The sequence below is a fragment of the Pristiophorus japonicus genome, chromosome 9 (genome assembly GCF_044704955.1).
Source record: "Pristiophorus japonicus isolate sPriJap1 chromosome 9, sPriJap1.hap1, whole genome shotgun sequence".
NCBI lineage: Eukaryota > Metazoa > Chordata > Chondrichthyes > Pristiophoridae > Pristiophorus > Pristiophorus japonicus.
In genome coordinates this window covers 96,414,165-96,434,436 of record NC_091985.1, presented here as the reverse complement: position 1 = coordinate 96,434,436, position 20,272 = coordinate 96,414,165, and the positions used below count along the sequence as shown (strand labels likewise).

Genomic DNA, 20,272 nt, shown 5'->3' with positions numbered 1-20,272 from the left:
CAGGAAGGCAGATTAAAATCTGAATGGTGACAGATTAGTAAAAGAGGAGGTGCAACGAGACCTGGGTGTCATGGTACATCAGTCATTGAAAGTAGGCATGCATGTACAGCAGGCTGTAAAGAAAGCAAATGGCATGTTGGCCTTCATAGCGAGGGGATTTGAGTATAGGAGCAGGGAGGACTTACTGCAGTTGTACAGGGCCTTGGTGAGACCATACCTTGAGCATTGTGTGCAGTTTTGATCTCCTAATCTGAAGAAGGACATTCTTGTTATTGAGGGAGTGCAGCAAAGGTTCACCAGACTGATTCCCAGGATGGCGGGACTGACATATGAAGAAAGACTGGATCAACTGGGCTTATATTCACTGGAATTTAGAAGAATGAGAGAGGATCTCATAGAAGCGTATAAAATTCTGACGGGATTGGACAGGTTAGATGCAGGAAGAATGTTCCCGATGTAGGGGAAGTCCAGAACCAAAGGTTACAGTCTAAGGATAAGGGGTAAGCCATATAGGATCGAGATGAGGAAAAACTTTTTCACCCAGAGAATTGTGAATCTGTGGAATTCTCTACCACAAAAAGTTGTTGAGTCCAGTTCGCTGGATATATTCAAAAGGGAGTTAGATATGGCCCTTACGGCTAAAGGGATCAGGGAGTATGGAGAGAAGGCAGGAGTGGGGTACTGAAGTTGCATGATCAGCCATGATCATATTGAATGGTGGTGCAGGCTTGATGGGCCGAATGGCCTGCTTCTGCATGTATTTTCCATGTTTTCTATGTTTCTATGTTTAGTCCTTACATTAATATCCCACTCATTGATTAAGACAGAAAACTCATTTGCAATCCTTTGTAAATACTGTTACTTGCCAAATTCTCTACGAAACTTATTATATTGGCCACCTCCCCATCCATTTCTCTGAGGGAAACCTCCCACTTCTACTTATGGTCTCCACTAAGGGCCCAAATTTCCCTAACCCCTTTTTCCGGTGCACTCTCCCGAGATGCGCCGATATTGTGCGCTTAAAACGGCGCCAAAAAACTTACTAATGAGTCTAGCTGCTCTGCTGTGTGTCCCGGGTCCTGGGACGGCGTTTCTCGTGGAGTGGGGGGCAGAGCTACAGCCCGAAAACACTGCCAGCAGCTGCGCGCATGCGCAGTGGAGTTTGCGCACATGCACAGTAGCTCCTTGCCTTCCCAGCCGTCCCGCAGGCTGTGAGCCGGACCCGATGCTCGCCGTCCCTATCCCTGGTCGAAGGGACGACCCGATGTTCGCCGCCCCTATCCCTGGCCGAGTGGCCTGCTGCACAGGCCGGCCGCTGCCTTCCTGCGCTGAGGACTACAAGAAACAGGTTGGTGCTGGGAGACTTTTGATCGGGGCGGGGGGGTGGGAAAAGTTTTAATCGGGGGTGGCGGGTCGGGGGGGGAAGAGTTTTGATCTGGGGTGGGGGGGGGGAAAAGGAGGAAAGTTTCTTTAAATGATTTAGAAAAAGTCTCTGTCAATGGCACAATGCAACTGGCTGTTAAGAGGTGAGAATGACCAGAGAAAACTTTCCTTAGGTATGGTCTCTCAGTACCAGCATATATCTGGTATCTTTTGTTTTGGTAGTAATCATGACTTAGGTCAATTTTTTAACAATCCCACCAATTCTTAGTGAACAACTGCATGGATGCCCGCAGATACCCTGTTGGGAACATTCCATCAACACCCACGGGTGCCTTATTGGGGAGTAACTGCATGGGCACCCTCAGGTACCTTGCACAAGTGATCATCGTTCATAGCCCTGCAAGCAAAATATTTGATTCATAAATTATTTTATGAAACCCTTGGTCTTCTGATATAAATGATATTAAAAAGTGCACATTTTATGAAGCTTTATAGAGTGGAATGTGTAAATTATGCAAGTTACACTACAAGATCTGTATTAGTTGTTGTAAAGGTTAGTGCTTTGCAAGTTCCTCTGTACTTCCCTTCCTCCCGCCATCTTTGGCTACCTGCGCTGATTTCTTAACTCTCTGCAAGGGTTTCCTGTGCAGCAACAAGTGGCCACATACGCTGGCCTAAGTTAGTTTGGAGCAACTATTAGTTATCCAAACTGGCTTAAATGGCCCGAAACGGCTGGTAACGCCATTGTTTGAAAAAAAAAACGAAGCAAAAAAAAATCCTAACTAACTCACTTACACTGGCGCAAATTAAATGTGCAAAATGGGGATTTTTAAGATACTCCAGAAAAATCAAGTTGCTCCAAAAAAAAAAGGAGCATAGTGAGGTTGGGGATGGCACCAAATGAGGAAATTAGGGATGCATGCAATAAAGGTACAGCAGTTATCATGAGTAACTTTAATCTGCATAAAAATTGGGCCAAACAAACTGGTAGCAATATGGTGGAGGAGAATTTCCTGGATTGTATAAGGGATGGTTTTCTCGACCAATATGTCGAGGAACCAACAAGAGAGCAGGCCATCCTAGACTGGGTGTTGTGTAATGAGAGAGGATTAATTAGCAATCTTGTTGTGCGAGGCCCCTTGGGGAAGAGTGACCATAATATGGTAGAATTCTTCATTAAGATGGAGAGTGACACAGTTAATTCAGAGATTAGGGTCCTGAACTTAAAGAAAGGTAACTTCGATGGTATGAGATGTGAATTGGCTAGGATAGACTGGCGAATAATCCTTAAAGGGTTGACGATGGATAGGCAATGGCAGACATTTAAAGATCACATGGATGAACTTCAACTATTGTACATCCTTGTCTGGCGTAAAAATAAAACGGGGAAGGTGGCTCAACCGTAGCTACAAGGAAAATTAGGGATAGTGTTAAATCCAAGGAAGAGGCATATAAATTGGCCAGAAAAAGCAGCAAACCTGAGGACTGGGAGAAATTTACAATTCAGCAGAGGAGGACAAAGCATTTAATTAGGTGGTGGGAAATAGAATATGAGAGTAAGCTTGCAGGGAACATAAAAACTGACTGTAAAAGCGTCAACAGATATGTGGAGAGAAAAAGATTAGTGAAGACGAATGTAGGTCTCTTGCAGTCAGAATCAGGTGAATTTATAATGGGGAACAAAGAAATGGCAGACCAATTGAACAAATACATTGGTTCTGCCTTCACTAAGGAAAACACAAATATCTTTCTGGAAATACGAGGGGACCGAGGGTCTAGCGAGAAGGAGGAACTAAAGGAAATCCTTATTAGTCAGCAAATTGTGTTCGGGAAATTGATGGGATTGAAGGCCGATAAAGCCCCAGGGCCTGATAGTCTACATCCCAGAGTACTTAAGGAAGTGGCCCTGGAAATAGTGCATGCATTGGTGGTCATTTTCCAACATTCTATAGATTCTGGATCAGTTCCTATGGACTGGAGGGCAGCTAATGTAACACCACTTTTTAAAAAAGGAGGGAGAGAGAAAACCTGGAATTATAGACCGGTCAGCCTGATATCGGTGATGGGGAAAATGTTGGAATCAATTATTAAAGATGTAATAGCAGCACATTTGGAAAGCAGTGACAAGATCGGTCCAAGTCAGAATGGATTTATGAAGAGGAAATCATGCTTGACAAATCTTCTAGAATTTTTTGAGGATGTAACTAGTAGAGTGGACAAGGGGGAGCCAGGGGATGTGGTGTATTTAGACTTTCAAAAGGCTTTTGACAAGGTCCCAAACAAGAGATTAGTGTGAAAAATTAAAGCACATCGTATTGGGGGTAATGTACTTACATGGATAGAGAACTGGTTGGCAGACAGGAAGCAAAGAGTAGGAATGAACAGGTTCTTTTCAGAATGGCAGGCAGTGACTAGTGGGGTACCGCAAGGTTCAGTGCTGGGACCCCAGCTATTTACAATATACATTAACGATTTAGACGAAGTAATTGAATGTAATATCTCCAAGTTTGCAGATGACACTAAGCAGGGTGACAGTGTGAGCTGTCGGGTGCAGGCTGCAGGGTGACTTGGACAGGTTAGGTGAGTGGGCAAATGCATGGCAGATGCAGTATAATGTGGATAAATGTGAGGTTATCCACTTTGGTGGCAAAAACACGAAGGCAGATATTATCTGAATGGCGGCTGATTAGAAAAGGGAAGGTGCAACGAGACCTGGGTGTCATGGTACATCAGTCATTGAAAGTTGGCATGTAGTTACGGTGAAGAAGGCAAATGGTATGTTGGTCTTCATAGCTAGGGGTTTTGAGTATAGGAGCAGGGAGGTCTTACTGCAGTTGTACAAGGCCTTGGTGAGGCCACACCTGGAATATTGTGTACAGTTTTGGTCTCCTAATCTGAGGAAGGACATTCTTGCTATTGAGGGAGTGCAGCGAAGGTTCACCAGACTGATTCCCGGGATGGCAGGACTGTCATGTGAGGAGAGACTGGATCGACTGGGCCTGTATTCACTGGAGTTTAGAAGGATGAGAGGGGATCTCATAGAAACATAGAAAATTCTGATGGGACTGAACAGGTTAGATGCAGGAAGAATGTTCCCGATGTTGTGGAAGTTCAGAACCAGGGGACACAGTCTAAGGATAAGGGGTAAGCCATTTAGGACTGAGATGAGGAGAAACTTCTTCACTCAGAGAGTTGTTAACCTATGGAATTCTCTACCGCAGAGAGTTGTTGATGCCAGTTTATTGGATATATTCAAGAGGGAGTTAGATATGGCCCTTACGGCTAAAGGGATCAAGGGATATGGAGAGAAAGCAGGAAAGGGGTACTGAGGTATTCACCCCTGATCTTATTGAATGGTGGTGCAGGCTCAAAGGGCCGAATGGCCTACTCCTGCACCTATTTTCTATGTTTCTAGGTTTCTATGTGAGCTGTGAGGAGGATGCTAAGAGGCTGCAAGGTGACTTGGACAGGTTAGGTGAGTGGGCAAATACATGGCAGATGAGGTATAATGTAGATAACTGTGAGGTTATCCACTTTGGTGGTAAAAACTGAAAGGCAGATTATTATCTGAATGGTGACAGATTAGTAAAAGGGAAGGTGCAACGAGACCTGGGTGTCATGGTACATCAGTCATTGAAAGTTGGCATGTAGTTACGGTGAAGAAGGCAAATGGTATGTTGGCCTTCATAGCTAGGGGATTTGAGTATAGGAGCAGGGAGGTCTTACTGCAGTTGTACAGGGCCTTGGTGAGGCCACACCTGGAATATTGTGGACAGTTTTGGTCTCCTAATCTGAGGAAGGACATTCTTGCTATTGAGGGATTGCAGCGAAGGTTCACCAGACTGATTCCCGGGATGGCAGGACTGTCATGTGAGGAGAGACTGGATCGACTGGGCCTGTATTCACTGGAGTTTAGAAGGATGAGAGGGGATCTCATAGAAACATAGAAAATTCTGATGGGACTGAACAGGTTGGATGCAGGAAGAATGTTCCCGATGTTGTGGAAGTTCAGAACCAGGGGACACAGTCTAAGGATAAGGGGTAAGCCATTTAGGACTGAAATGAGGAGAAACTTCTTCACTCAGAGAGTTGTTAACCTATGGAATTCTCTACCGCAGAGAGTTGTTGATGCCAGTTTATTGGATATATTCAAGAGGGAGTTAGATATGGCCCTTACGGCTAAAGGGATCAAGGGATATGGAGAGAAAGCAGGAAAGGGGTACTGAGGTATTCACCCCTGATCTTATTGAATGGTGGTGCAGGCTCGAAAGGCCGAATGGCCTACTCCTGCACCTATTTTCTATGTTTCTAGGTTTCTATGTGAGCTGTGAGGAGGATGCTAAGAGGCTGCAAGGTGACTTGGACAGGTTAGGTGAGTGGGCAAATACATGGCAGATGAGGTATAATGTAGATAACTGTGAGGTTTTCCACTTTGGTGGTAAAAACTGAAAGGCAGATTATTATCTGAATGGTGACAGATTAGTAAAAGGGAAGGTGCAACAAGACCTGGGTGTCATGGTACATCAGTCATTGAAAGTTGGCATACAGATACAGCAGGCGGTGAAGAAGGCAAATGGCATGTTGACCTTCATAGCAAGAGGATTTGAGTATAGGAGCAGGGAAGTCTTACTACAGTTGTACAGCGCCTTGGTGAGGCCACACCTTGAATATTGTGTACAGTTTTGGTCTTCTAATCCGAGGAAGGATATTCTTGCTATTGAGGGAGTGCAGCAAAGGTTCACCAGACTGATTCCCGAGATGACAGGACTTTCATATGAAGAAAGACTGGATCGATTAGGCTTATATTCAATGGAATTTAGATGAATGAGAGGGGATCTCATAGAAACATATAAAATTCTGACAGGATTGGACAGGTTAGATGCAGGAAGAATGTTCCCGATGTTGGTGAAGTCCAGAACCAGGGGTCACAGTCTAAGGATAAGGGGTAAGCCATTTAGGACCGAGATAAGGAGAAACCTCTTCACTCAGAGAGTTGTGAGCATGTGGAATTCTCTACCACAGAAAGTTGTTGAGTCTAGTTTGTTAGATATATTCAAAAGGGAGTTAGATGTGGCCCTTATGGCTAAAGGGATCAAGGGGTATTGGGAGAAAGCAGGAATGGGGTACTGAAGCGCATGATCAGCCATGATCATATTGAATGATGGTGCAGGCTCGAAGGACCGAATGGCCTATTCCTGCACCTATTTTCTATGTTTCTAAATTTCTATGTAACTCCTGGGCAAATTTGGGCCCTAAGATTGGGAACTAAATATTTAGGGGCATCATGGTCGAAAAAACCCTTCCGTTGCTACTCTGTGACACAATGAGTAGGCACACTATGTGCTGTATCATCATCAGCATAAAATTCTATTGCATATCAACTGGCAAAATACATCAGAAAACATCCATGCATGAACTCTCTATCCTACCAGCATAGGAAACAGAAATAAAACGTAGGTGCTTACATTTTGTAATGGGCGAATTGCAGGTACTTTCTTCATATTCTCAGGAACAGACAAAAGCAAAGAATCCATGTACTCTAGTCCACTGAGATCCATGTACTTAGATCGGCTGGCTTCCAGACTATTTAACAAGATGTTGTGCAGTTTCTGATACTGTGGCCTTTCTTCATACTTCAGAGTGCTCACATAAGACAAATAGTTGACTATTTCACCTGCAAGACCATTCAAGGATACAAATTAGACAAATATCTAGCAACCAAACTGAACTAGCTGGTTACATGTTTGTATAGAATAATTAGAACTATCCTTTTATTCTGGTTCTGAATTTTACTACCACTCAAGCACAGCAATATGTTTTCTATCACTTGAGTTTACGTCATTTTGTCATTATCATCAAGAGGATTTCAGACAATGAAATGTATAAAGCAGCCTTTACATCTATACCCACCAAGAATAAATTAAATGCAAGTAACCTTACCATATTTAGTGATGCAATGCAAAAGGGAATCTCTATGCCTTAGAGGATTAAATAAATAAGACTAGTCAGCTTGAGACTGCGGCATAACATCTGATTCTGTGCAGTAACAAAGATATTAAACATACACGTAATTGATCACAGGGGTTGAAACTAACAGGGGACAGGGCTCCTAAATCTTTGCACCTGCCTCTAATTTACAGAAATCATGGCTCTGTTCTGCCTGTATATTCTAAATTGTGAACAAGGGATTTGCAAGTGGCCTGGACCTGATGCTGCCAAATGTCAAAGCTGAAAATCCACAGCATCGTAAATTTGAAAAATAGAACACGTGGAAAAAATCTTTAAAAATCATTTTTTTAAAGTACGGTATAGAACTATCACGGTTCTTTTAACCTAATGCAGCCATGAATTTGTTTCCATTGTATCTGTAGTTTGTCATTATCAGAAGTGAAGGTGCTTTTTAAAAATCAATCTATTTTGCAACAGTTTCTCCATATTTTTGATTGGCTATGTCCTGTACAGTAAGTGCTTGCAAGTAAAGCTTTCTGCTGACCACAGCAAATGCTTTCAGAAAACCATTCTGTTAGATACCAAAACATTCAGTGTGGCTTATATCAGGACCAAAAATTCTTGTTGCAACTGTGTATCTTTTCTCATTCTCTGCCATTATGAGCATTTCTCAGCCGGACACACACAAAAAAACTGATCATAATAGTAAGTGACCTTTCAGATCACTGTGATTATAATTAAAATAGAGTTGCTCCTTAACAATAATATAGCAATATCATCATCTTGTGCGGGCATAACTGGCCCTGAGGTACTCATTACTAGACCAAGTGAAGCAAGGGATGGTAATGAGCACCTCAGGGCCAGTAATGACCATAATCTTGAACAAAATGATGTTATCACTATTATCAATCTATGTGGCCTTATTCTGTCTTCTATACTTGTAACAATGCTATTTTTCACAATTTTTGCATTCCAAAGGCATTTACTTACAATTTTTAGCAGTTCAACAATACAGGTTATCACTTTTTCAGCACTCCATTTGAACCAGAGTGCATTGCTGGTATTGCTCAAAGTTTGTTCAATATATAGACCTTCAAATGTTCGATTTTCTTTGCAGAATGTTATACAATATAAAGTATGTAAGAGCTGTTGGATTAGCTACAGTTCGATTCTTCAATGGAGCTGGTTATTTTCATTTCACTCCTTGACCACATCTTATGGCCACATAAATGATCAAAATATTGATACATCTAATGGGATTCACAAACTCTTTTACAAACCATTTGAAAAGCTAAAGAGCTGGATTTTGGGCTTTTTGGATTTCAGGGCATTAATCACGATGGGCCGTTAAAGTTAGCGCCTGAAAATAGTTTGCGCCTCCAACTGCAAGCTTTGGTGAAAATGTAAGTTGGAGGAGCGTTGGCGTTAAGTCAGGCGTTACACAACAGACACTGTGCGCCCGTTCCAAATCTTGCGGCGGTAAAGAAGTTTCATTGTTGTTTAGTGCCCTGCAACATAACATTGTATATTGTATGGTTTTATTTTGGTGGGGGTGTTTTTGTGACTTTTTGCAGTAAAATTTATGACTCATCATTTGCCATTGGTGTCTTGTGCATCATTCCAACGTTCACTGGAGATGTGCAGTTATGGGGGCACGTAGCCTGTCCAATATTAGCTCCATCCCTCAGTTTCCTCCATTTAGGAGAGCCGGTCCATTACGAGCTGGTGACATGCGAGTGTTGGTCCGGCAGCATCTCCACACTGTCTCTCCGTGGATGGTGTGACTATCCAATAGGGACCTCGCCAGACTCCTCTTCGTCATCCTCCTCCTCTCGAGGTGGGCCTGCAATCCCCACTGGCAATGCCTAGCCCCTCATGATGGCCAAGTTGTGAAACATGCAGCACACCACAATGAATTCGGAAACCTGTTGAGGGGAGTATTGAAGACTCCCTCCAGAGTGGTGCAGGCATGGGTCTGCCTGTAGGAGATGGCGTATCTTTGACAGCACTTCCTTTCGGAAGCGCAGCCTTCTCACACACTGCTCCTCCGAGAGTTGGAGGTCTGAGCGTTGGTGCCTATAAATCCATGGGGGGTAAGTCCTCCTCGTCGGACGTCTTCGGCCACTCATCATCCATGAGCTGACATGGCCAAGAGTCCTTCCTCTAGCTTGACAACGTCGGGCAATAGCATGGAGCATGATATGCTTGCGAACTAGTAATGCCCCCATTAAATTCTCTCACTGAAGTTGGAAGGGCACTGTAATGGCAGATAAAAGTGAAGTTTGCAAGTTGAGGCTTCACACAGCATTATGTGCACAACCGTTGTAGTCAATATGACCTGCGATATAGGATCCCCATCTCTCCACTTAAAAATGCTGCCAATACCGCCTGCCGCATCCTGGGACCACCTGTTTTTTTCAGGCGTTTCCTGGGGCGGGCGCTAAATAAGGCTTTGAGGCCAAGTGTTCCATCCGGGGTGCTAGCGCAATATTGCACAACAATTGGCGTCATCATCACGCTAAAAAAGGAGGGCAGGTCGGTAAGTTTTTGAGCTGACGCAAACCAATAGTAGAATCTTCTGCCCGGGCGGTAAATCCTGGACGCCTGGCATAATGGCCAAAAACATCATTTAACACCCCACTGGGGCGTTAACCGAGGTGCAAATGAGCCAAAAATCCAGCTCAAACTACTTACTTTGACAGGCTCTTCATTTCACACATTGATATTTAAACTGGTTCCTGTGAAACAAAAAGGTGGCCACCCAATTCGGTCTCCTTTGGAAAGGAAATTGGAGAATGAAACCTTGGTCCATGTGTGGTGGGACCCCTAGTTGTAGATGTCGACCCCAACAATAGTGTTATATGAGTCCCTGGTGATAAGTGAAAGGGCGACTGCGGCCAAAAAAGCTATCAGGGTCTGTCTATTGGATGATCTGGCAGTGGCTCTCTCTCTTTGAAGGCCATGATTGCAGTAATTTATAGGTGTTTTTTTAAATAAAGCCACTAAGGTTCCAAATAGCCCCCAAAAATACCATTCCTATCAAAAGGAGATTACAACAGCTGTTAAGTGTGGCACTCCAAGGTCTGACATCAAGCATAACCAATCTAACTTACGGAGTGTCATGTCCTGGAATCAATTTCATGGAGCGTAGCCTGCTTTTTGGTTCCAGAGAGGGCCAATGTTAACCTTTTTGAGGGGAAGCTACATAAGCACATGAGGGCGAAAGGAATAGAAGGATATGCTGATACGGTTAGATGAAGAGGGGAGGGATGTGGCTTATGTGGAGTATAAATGCCGGTATAGACCAGTTGGGCCGAATGGCCTGTTTCTGTGCTGTAGACTCGATGTAATTCTAAGTTTGGGTCAATGATGTGCATTCGTGCACAAATCCTGCTCAGTGGGCCTGATGAGAAGTTACGCAGATCTCAGGAAAACATGCATCAAGCAATAGCCGATGACTCATGCCCTGAAGATTTGGTGTTAGTGATCACCTGAGATGGATTTCCCTAACCAGGACAACATCTGAAAGATTACTGTAGGGTCCATAAAAGGGTTATTGTGTAAGAGTTCTGTTGACAATGAGGCCTGGTAACTTGCACATTCCCGATACAGTTACATTCAAAACTCAAAAAAAGACTGACATAATGAATCTCGAAAAATTGTTAGATTGAGGTCTTTCAGAAATTTGATAGATGGGCTCTATTTTAAAGCCAGAGGGGGGAATTCTGACTTCAAAGTGCGAGTGGGAGTGGGTCAGTGATTAAAAGTGCTAAAATTGACAGCGCATTGGGGAGCCGGTTCTAACCCACCAACTTCCGTATTTAACTGCAGCACGTTTGGCTGTTTGCGAGAAACCCCTTTGGGAGATCCAGGTTGCCAATTTATATATGTTAAGAACTGATTATCAGCTTTTTTCAATTTTAACTGTGGGTCACGGGTTTCCCGGGCTTGCTGAACCTCGCCAGTGAAAGCAAGACGAGAGCACAGCGCCAATTGAAGGGGCTGAACAAATGACAGGCATAAAACCCCATAAATACTGAGACCTCACACCTGCTTCCTTGCCAAAGTGAAAGGGTTTAGCTCAGTACTTGTTCTTAGAGTTTGTTTTCATTACTTTGCAGGTGATTTCTACCATTTTGGAGGTGATTTTCACTACATTGGAGATCACTTTCACTGCACTGGAAGCTTGTGTGTCTGAACTCCACTTACAATCTATCAAGTGAACCTGGTGGACAAGCATTACCAGTGGCTGTCAAAGTGACCACCGCCCTCAACTTCTTTGCTTCAGGCTCCTTCCAGGAATCTGCAGGAGACATTTGTAGGATTTTGCTGCTGGTCATCCACATTTGCATCACACAAGTGACTGATGCCATGTTTGCCAGGGCAGGCAGTTATGTGAACTTTGCCAATGATGAAGCCAGTCAGAATGAGCGGGCGCTCAGGTTTGTGGCTCTGGCTGGCTTCCCACAGGTGCAGGGTGTCATCGATTGTACACATGAGGTTCAAGTGTTGGGTGAAAGGCTGAGGGAGCGCTGCACTGTCGGAGGGGCAGTACTGAGGGAGCGCCGCACTGTTGGAGGGAGCGCCGTGCATGGGCCAATAGCGAGGTTGTGAGGTCGTGAGGCTCACATTGCATAATATGAATTCCACATAGAGAGAGGTCCTGTGAGAAGGAGGACAGTCGGAGTATGTTTGGGTTTGTCTGTATGTATTGGCACATGCGGCAGAGCCTGGTCTCCAGTCGTCTTGGATCCACTTGTCACTGGACCAAGACTTCGCTCTGTCAAGCCCGTGTGGTGGCTGGTGTGCAACAGCCATCCCACGTTAATAAAATCCACGCACAGGCATCTTCCACCTTTTAAAATGAGTTCATCAGTCACCTGAGTACTCATTTTTAGTGTGGAAGCAAGTCATCCTCGACCCCGAAGGACTGCCTATGATGATGATGACATGCGGCAATCAAGGCAACCCCAGATCACCCAAGAGAGTCTGTGAACTGTAATGGCTTCCACTTCATCAATGTGCATCTCATCTGCAGCCACAAAAAGATCATTATGCAGGCGTGTGCAAGAGTCCCAGGGAGCTGCCATGATGCATTCTTCCTGCACCAGTCCACCTTCCCTGAGCTCTTTGCACCTCAGAACAGACCTACCAGCTGGTTGCTTGGAGACAAGGGCTATCAACTTACAGCGTGGCTAATGACACCTGTGAGGAGCCCAAGCAATGAGGCCCAAGAACGCTACAATCAAAGCCATATGATGTCGAAATGTGTCATTGAGCAAGCAACGGGGATGCTGAAGATGCGCTTCAGGTGCCTCAAAAGACCTGGAGGCGCCCTTCAATACGCACCAGTTAGGGTCTCCAGAATGATCGTGGTGTGCTGCACTCTGCACAACAAAGTGCAGCAGTGAGGACTGGAGTTGCAGGAGGAACAGGGCGCAGAGTGCACAGCCTCTTCAGAGGAGGAGTAACAGAAGGAGGAGTAGAAGGGACCTGATGTAGCCATGGCACCAGCAGCGGCGTACATTGCTGCCGGGATGGCCTCATAATGGCAAGATTTAGTCAGGCTGCACCAGTGCACCCATCTGGCAGCCACATGATAAACTCATTTGCCCCCCCAAAAAACACAAAACAATCCTGCAATCAACAAAGTATCCTTTCACAGACAGCCATTGATCGGATTTAAGTCTTGTGTTAGCATTCATCACAAGTGAGAAGGCCACTTGCCCAGCAGCAGGCAGAAATGGGCAAGACAGGAAAATGGTGCAAAGAAATCATTTTTATGTGGCTCAAAAATTAAACAGAAACTTAACAATCTAACCTTGTGTAACACACTCATGTGCATACCCTTGTGCAATTACAAATCTTTGCTCTTCCTTTTTCTGCTACTCCTATGTCGTGTAACCCCTGTGGCTTCAGCAGAGACAAGAGGCAAGCTGCTCACATCCCTGCGCTGTGTGCAGATGCTCTTGGCTGACGTCAAAGACTGCTCCACCTATACCTGTGCAGGGGCAGACTCGGCCATCGGGAGATGAAGTAGCATGTGCTCAGACTGTGGGGGAGGGCAACAGGTGAGAAGCGGAAGCACTTTGAGCAGAGTCCCCACTTCCATGTCCCCTTTCTCCATATTCCCTCTCATGGCCCACCGGCATTTCCCTGCTAGCAATGAGTTTGAGAGCACTTTGCTGCACATCGGTGAGGCTCTTAAAGCCAAGGCTAGGGTTTCATCAATCCTATTGACATTCGGAGTGTGCAAGCCATTGGTGACGGCCAGTGTGCACTCATTTTACTGCCATGTTTAATGCTCTATACACTCTTTCCATGAATGAAGATATCATCACAAAGGCCTGCAACATCATGCCACTCATGCTTGAGATGGACTCTTCCAATCTCTCTGCAAGCATGCACAGTGCGGCTGGAACGCCTGCCAGTACATCGCATATTCTTTGCTGCTTCTCCAAAAGTATCCTCTTCGTTGACGGCCCCTGAAGTTCAGCATCTGCGTCCAGCTGAGCAGAGCTTGGAGCATTCTGTGCTCTCTGACATGGACTCTCCACTGCTGCCCCTGTCTCCACCATCTGCTCTTGCTCACTTCTTCACTTGAGAGTGCGTGTCCCCCTCTGAGGAGTCGTCATTGTCCTCCTGGACAATCTCCTGCAGGAAGCTTGATGGGCCTATGGGAGATTAAAGAAATGAATTTAAACTGTCACGGTAAGATCATCATCATAGGCAGTCTCTCGGAATCGAGGAAAACTTGCTTCCACTCTTAACAGGAGTTCTTGGGTGGCTGTACAGTCCAATACGAGAACCACAGTCTCTGTCACAGGTGGGACAGATAGTCGTTGAGGGAAGGAGTGTGTGGGACTGGTTTGCCGCATGCTCTTTCCGCTGCCTGCGCTTGATTTCTGCATGCTCTTGGCAACGAGACTCGAGGAGCTCAGCGCCCTCCTGGATGCACTTCCTCCACCTAGGGCGGTCTTTGGCCAGGGACTCCCAGTGGGGATGTTGCACTTTATCAGGGAGGGTGTCCTTGTAACGTTTCCGCTGCCCACCTTTGGCTCGTTTATTGTGAAGGAGTTCCGAGTAAAGCGCTTGCTTTGGGAGTCTCGTGTCTGGAATGCGAACTATGTGGCCTGCCCAGCGGAGCTGATCAAAGTGTGGTCAGTGCTTCAATGCTGGGGATACTGGCCTGGAAGAGGACGCTAACATTGATGCGTCTGTCCTCCCAGGGGATTTGTAGGATCTTGCAGAAACATCGTTGGTGGTATTTCTCCAGCGACTTGAGGTGTCTGCTGTACATGGTCCATGTTTCAAAGCCATACAGGAGGGCTGGTATTACGACAGCCTTGTAGGCCATGAGCTTGGTGACAGTTTTGAGGGCCTGGTCTTCAAACACTCTTTTCCTCAGGCGGACGAAGGCTGCACTGGCGCACTGGAGGCGGTGTTGGATCCCTTCGTCAATGCCTGTCCTTATTGATAGGAGGCTCCCGAGATAAGGGAAGTGGTCCATGTTGTCCAGGGCCATGCCGTGGATCTTGATGACTGGGGGGCAGTGCTGTGCGGCGAGGATAGGCTGATGGAGGACCTTTGTCTTACTGATGTTTAGCGTAAGGCCCATGCTTTCGTACGCCTCAGTAAATACGTCGACTATGTCCTGGAGTTCAGCCTCTGTGTGTGCACAGACGCAGGCGTCATCCGCGTACTGTAGCTCGACGACAGAGGTTGGAGTGGTCTTGGATCTGGCCTGGAGACGGCGAAGGTTGAACAAGTTCCCACTAGTTCTGTAGTTTAATTCCACTCCAGCGGGGAGCTTGTCGACTGTGAGGTGGAGCATGGCAGCGAGGAAGATTGAGAAGGGGGTTGGGGCGATGATGCAGCCCTGCTTGACCCCGGTCCGAACGTGGATTGGATCCGTTGGTAAGGATCACGGCCGGCATGTCATCGTGGAGCAGGCGGAGGATGGTGACGTACTTTTGGGGGCATCCGAAACGGAGGAGGACACTCCATAGACCCTCGCGGTTGACAGTGTCAAGGGCCTTTGTAAGGTCAAAAAAGGCCATGTATAAGGGCTGGCGCTGTTCCCTGCATTTTACCTGCGCTGTCACGTTGCAAAAATCATGTCCGTTGTGGCCAGTAGGGGATGAAATCTGCACTGCGGCTCCGGGAGGAGCTCCTCGGCCACGGTAAGAATGTTTTAAGTGAACCTATGCACATGATGATATTTCACTGGCTGCTGACATCAAGTCAACATGAGTGTTGTGTGCCATGTGGCTGTGTGATATTTAATTCAGTCACCAGGTAGCTGGGAGGCCCCCATCTCTCCATCTCTGATGGCCAGGCATGCCGGGACTCAACTTATCTCCAGCACTTCCTCCTCTGCAGCTGCCAGTGTCAAGATGGCTGGAGTGCCACCTCCGGTTCTCCACCTCTCCCTGATGTTCTGTGTTCTCTTCTCCAGTAAGAAGGGAAAGAAGAGATCTATGAATGAGTGGAATGTGTCGAATGGATGGATGGGGACTATGAGAGAGGGGCGTCACATTGCATTAAGATGAGGGTGAGTGCCAGTGGTGGATAGTCAAATGGGGATTTGAGGAAGTGCATAGCCAGAGTGGGATGGGTGCACCTGCAAGGTGTTGTGGTGTGAAGAGTGATGTGCAGGAGTAGGCTTGGAAAGGCAGAGTGAGGGGGTTGGAGTGATACATAAATCAGGATGTCATTGTGCTCACCTTTCCTGCTATAATTAGATCATTAAACCGCTTCCGGCACGACATCCAGGAGCGTGGTACCACACTCCTGCTGCTCACCTCCTGAGCAATCTCCAACCACGCCTTCTTGGTCTCTGACGCTAGCTTCTTCCTCCCATCAGCAGGCTTCTATCTCCCTGCAGGCCTTTACAGAGCGCAGCATCAGGTCGAGGGAGACAGTTGTGAACCGAGGCACAGCCTTGCCACATTGATGCAGTTGCTTCCCCTGTTCCCCCACTGCCACAATCCTTCGCTGTCATCTTTGCAGAGTGCCTTTAAATAGTTGAGCTGAAATAGACTCAAGCGTGTCGTTATCATGCCTGCACATTCTAATTGGTCAGGATACCCGGAAGTCAGATGCAAATGCAGTGGCTGTGTTAAAAAGTTACTGACATGCATTGCAGTTACTTCTGGGCTCCACATGTGATACTGGGCCCCCCCACTCTCAGTGCTTCGCCACCTTACATAAAAACATAAGAAATAGGAGCAGGAGTAGGCCATTTGGCCCCTCGAGCCTGATCTGTCATTCAATAAGATCATGGCTGATCTGATCATGGGCTCAGCTCCACTTCCCTGCCCGCTCCCCAAATATTCAATGACCCAGCCTCTACAGCTCTCTGGGGCAGAAAATTCCACAGCTTTATGATCCTCTGAGAGAAGAAATTCCTCCTCATCTCAGTTCTAAATGGGTGACCCTTTATTCTGAAACTATGCCCCCTAGTTCTAGATTCCCCCACGAGTGGAAGCGTCCTCCCTGCATCCACCTTGTTGAGCCCCCTCAGTATCTTATATGTTTCAATAAGATCACCTCTCATTCTTCTAAATTTCAATGAATATTGGCTCAACCTGCTCAACCGTTCTTCATAAGTCAACCTCGTCATCTTAGGAATCAACTTAGTGAACCTTCTCTGAACTGCCTCCAATTCAAGTATATCCTTCCTTAAATAAGGAGACCAAAACTGTACGCAATACTCCAGGTGTGGCCTCACCAATATCCTGTGCAGTTGTAGCAGGACATCCCTGCTTTTATACTCCATCCCCCTTGCAATAAAGGCCAACATTCCATTTGCCTTCCTGATTACTTGCTGTACCTGCATACTAACTTTGTGTGTTTCATGCACAAGGGCCCCCAGGTCCCTCTGTACTGCAGCATTTTGTAATTCCCCTCCATTTAAATAATAATTTGTTTTTTTATTTTTTCTTCTGAAGTGGGTAACCTCACATTTTCCCACATTATACTCCATCTACCAAATTTTTGCCCACTCACTTAGCCTATCTATATCCCTTTGTAGATTCTTTGCATCTTCCTCATAACTTGCTTTCCCACCGATCTTTAGTATCATCAGCAAATTTGGCTACATTACACACGGTCCTTTCAGCCAAGTCATTAATATAAATTGTAAATCGTTGAAGCCCCAGCACTGATCACTGTGGCATCCCACTAGTTAGTTTGCCAACCAGAAAATGACCCATTTATCCCGACTCTCTGTTTTCTGTTAGTTAGCCAATCTATCCATGCTAATATATTACCCCCAACCCAGTGAGTTTTTATCTTGAGCAGTAATTTTTTATGTGGCACCTTCTCGTATGCCTTCTGGACATCCAAATACACCACATCCACTGGTTCTCCCTAATCCACCCTGCTCGTTACATCCTCAAAAAACTCCAGCAAATGTGTCAAACATGATTTCCCTTTCATAAAACCATGCTGACTCTGCTTGACTGTATTATGCTTTTCCTCAAATGTCCTGCTACTGCTTCCTTAATAATGGACTCCAGCATTTTCCGAACGACAGTTGTTAGGCTAACTGGTCTATAGTTTCCTGCTTTCTGTCGGCTTCCTTTTTTAAATAGGGGCATTACATTTGCAGTTTTCCAATGTGCTGGGACCTCTCCAAAATCCAGGGAATTTTTGTAACTTACAACCAATGCATCCACTATCTCTGTAGCTCCTTCTTTTAAGACCTATAGCCCCTTGATTATCTATTATTGGGATGTTTTCAGTGTTATCTACCGTGAAGACCAATACAAAATATTTGTTCAAAGTCTCTGCCATTTCCCTGTTCCCCATAAGGTTCAGAGAAGGTTAATTAGCTTGATTCCAGAGATGAGGGGGTTGACTTATGAGGAAAGGTTGAGTAGGTTGGGCCTCTACTCATTGGAATTCAGAAGAATGAGAGGTGATCTTGTTGAAACATATAAGATTATGAGGGAGCTTGACAAGATGGATGCAGAGAGGATGTTTCCGGGAGACTAGAACAAGAGGGCATGATCTTAGAATAAGGTGCCGCCCATTTAAAACAGAGAATAGGAGCAATTTCTTCTCTCAGAGGGTTGTTTTATTCTGTGGAATTCACCGCCTCAAAGAGCTGGGGAAGCTGGGACACTGAATAAATTTAAGACAGAAATAGACAGTTTCTTAAACAATAAGGGGATAAGGGGTTATGGGGAGCGGGCGGGGAAGTGGAGCCGAGTCCATGATCAGATCAGCCATGCGGAGCAGACTCGAGGGGCCGTATGGTCTACTCCTGTTCCTATTTCTTATGACTAAATCCCCAGTCTCTTCCTCTAAGGGACCAACGTTTACTTTAGCTACTCTCTACCTTTTTATATACCTGTAGAAGCTCTTACTATCTGTTTTTATATTTCTTGATAGTTTACTCTCATACTCTATCTTCCCTCTCTTCATAATTTTTTTAGTCGTCCCTTGCTGGTTTTTAAAAATTTACCAATCCTCTGGTCTCCCACTAATCGTGGCAATGTTGTATGCCCTTGTTTTCAATTTGATACCATCCTTTACTTCCTTAGTTAGCCACGGATGGTTCTCCCTTCTCTTAAAGTATTTCCTTCTCACTGAAATATATTTTTGTTGAGAGTTATAAAATATCTCCTTAAATGTCTGCCACTATTTATCAACCGTCTTACACTTTAATCTATTTTTCCAGTCCACTTTAGCCAACTCTGCCTTCATACCTTTGTAATCACCTTTATTTAAGATCAGGACACTGGTTTGAGATCCAACTTTCTCACCTTCCAAGTGAATTTGAAGTTCAACCATGCTACGATCACTGTTTCCAAGAGGATCCTTTACTATGAGATCATTTATTAATCCTGCCTCAGTACCCAGCACTTTAAAATCACACCCCCCCCTCCCGCCCCCCCACCCCCGACGCCCCCCCAGTGTCTGGAGCTGATACTTTGAAAGCTTGGACACTCACATATGAAGGTTTCATTGATTCTCTTTCATTTTTTCAGTTGGACACAGTGGCCGGAATCTTCCCAGCCCTGCGAATGCAGATTTGGAGGCGGGCCCGCTGTCAAAATAGCCCTGATTGTCAGCAGGTCGAGATCCCGCTCTGAACCCGCCTCCATGTGAGTTTCTCAGCTGTCAGATCTGCATTTGGATTGCAGACTCGACAGCAATCGGTGGGACAGGTAATTAACATCATTAAAAGGTACTTAAATGGTAGTTAAGACGGCAAGCTAAGTAGAATGTTATGAAAAAGTCAAAAACTACCTAAAGGAGAAAGCCTACACTGCCCACTTCTTACTAGATCCAAGAGCTGATGAAGTTAATGGTGATAGGAGCAACAAACTCAATTTTGGAACTGAGGAAAATGTAACTAATGGCAGGTGTAGTGTTTGCCTTAATGAGGAGCAGAAATAACACATGTGTTGGCACTGGTATAGATGATGTCATTAAACTTTTTTTTGAATGTCAGGCATGCAAAGGACCAAGGGCTAGAAACTCCACTTTTGAGCTTATCGCCCAAAAATGGTGTTATTTCCGGTGTGGGCATTAAAAAAGGGTTTTCAGATCGCCAGCTTCTCGCCCATTCTCAAAACACCTAGTTTACATTTTTGAAAATGAGCGTTACCGCGAGCGATATCAAATGGGCGATAGCGTTAAATTTTTCTGACCTTCTGCCGTAAAGTGTGGCTGTCCTTAGGAACAGCATGGCCATGCTCGATTCCCGCGATTCAGGAGGTCCCAAGCTGCTCGGCAGGAGCTGGCTGGGAAAGATACGCTGGAACTGGGACGATGTCCGAGCGCTATCGTCCGCTGACGACACTTCGTGTGCCCAGGTCTGAAACAAGTTCCCTTTGCTGTTCAAACCAGGCATTGGGAAATTCCAAGGAGCAAAAGTGAAGATCCACCTAATTCCGGGGGCGTGACCCATCCATCACAAGGCGAG

General features: G+C 45.6%; 1 protein-coding gene across 3 annotated transcripts in view; it reads right to left on the bottom strand.

The window, feature by feature from the left end:
- LOC139273141 (serine/threonine-protein kinase VRK1-like) overlaps positions 1-20,272 on the bottom strand; it is a 208,704-nt gene that overhangs the window by 73,296 nt on the left and 115,136 nt on the right. For all 3 annotated transcript variants that reach the window (XM_070889605.1, XM_070889604.1, XM_070889603.1), the window contains one exon: positions 6,849-7,057. In XM_070889605.1, the coding sequence (XP_070745706.1) occupies positions 6,849-7,057 (209 nt within the window). The remainder of the gene's footprint in view (positions 1-6,848; positions 7,058-20,272) is intronic.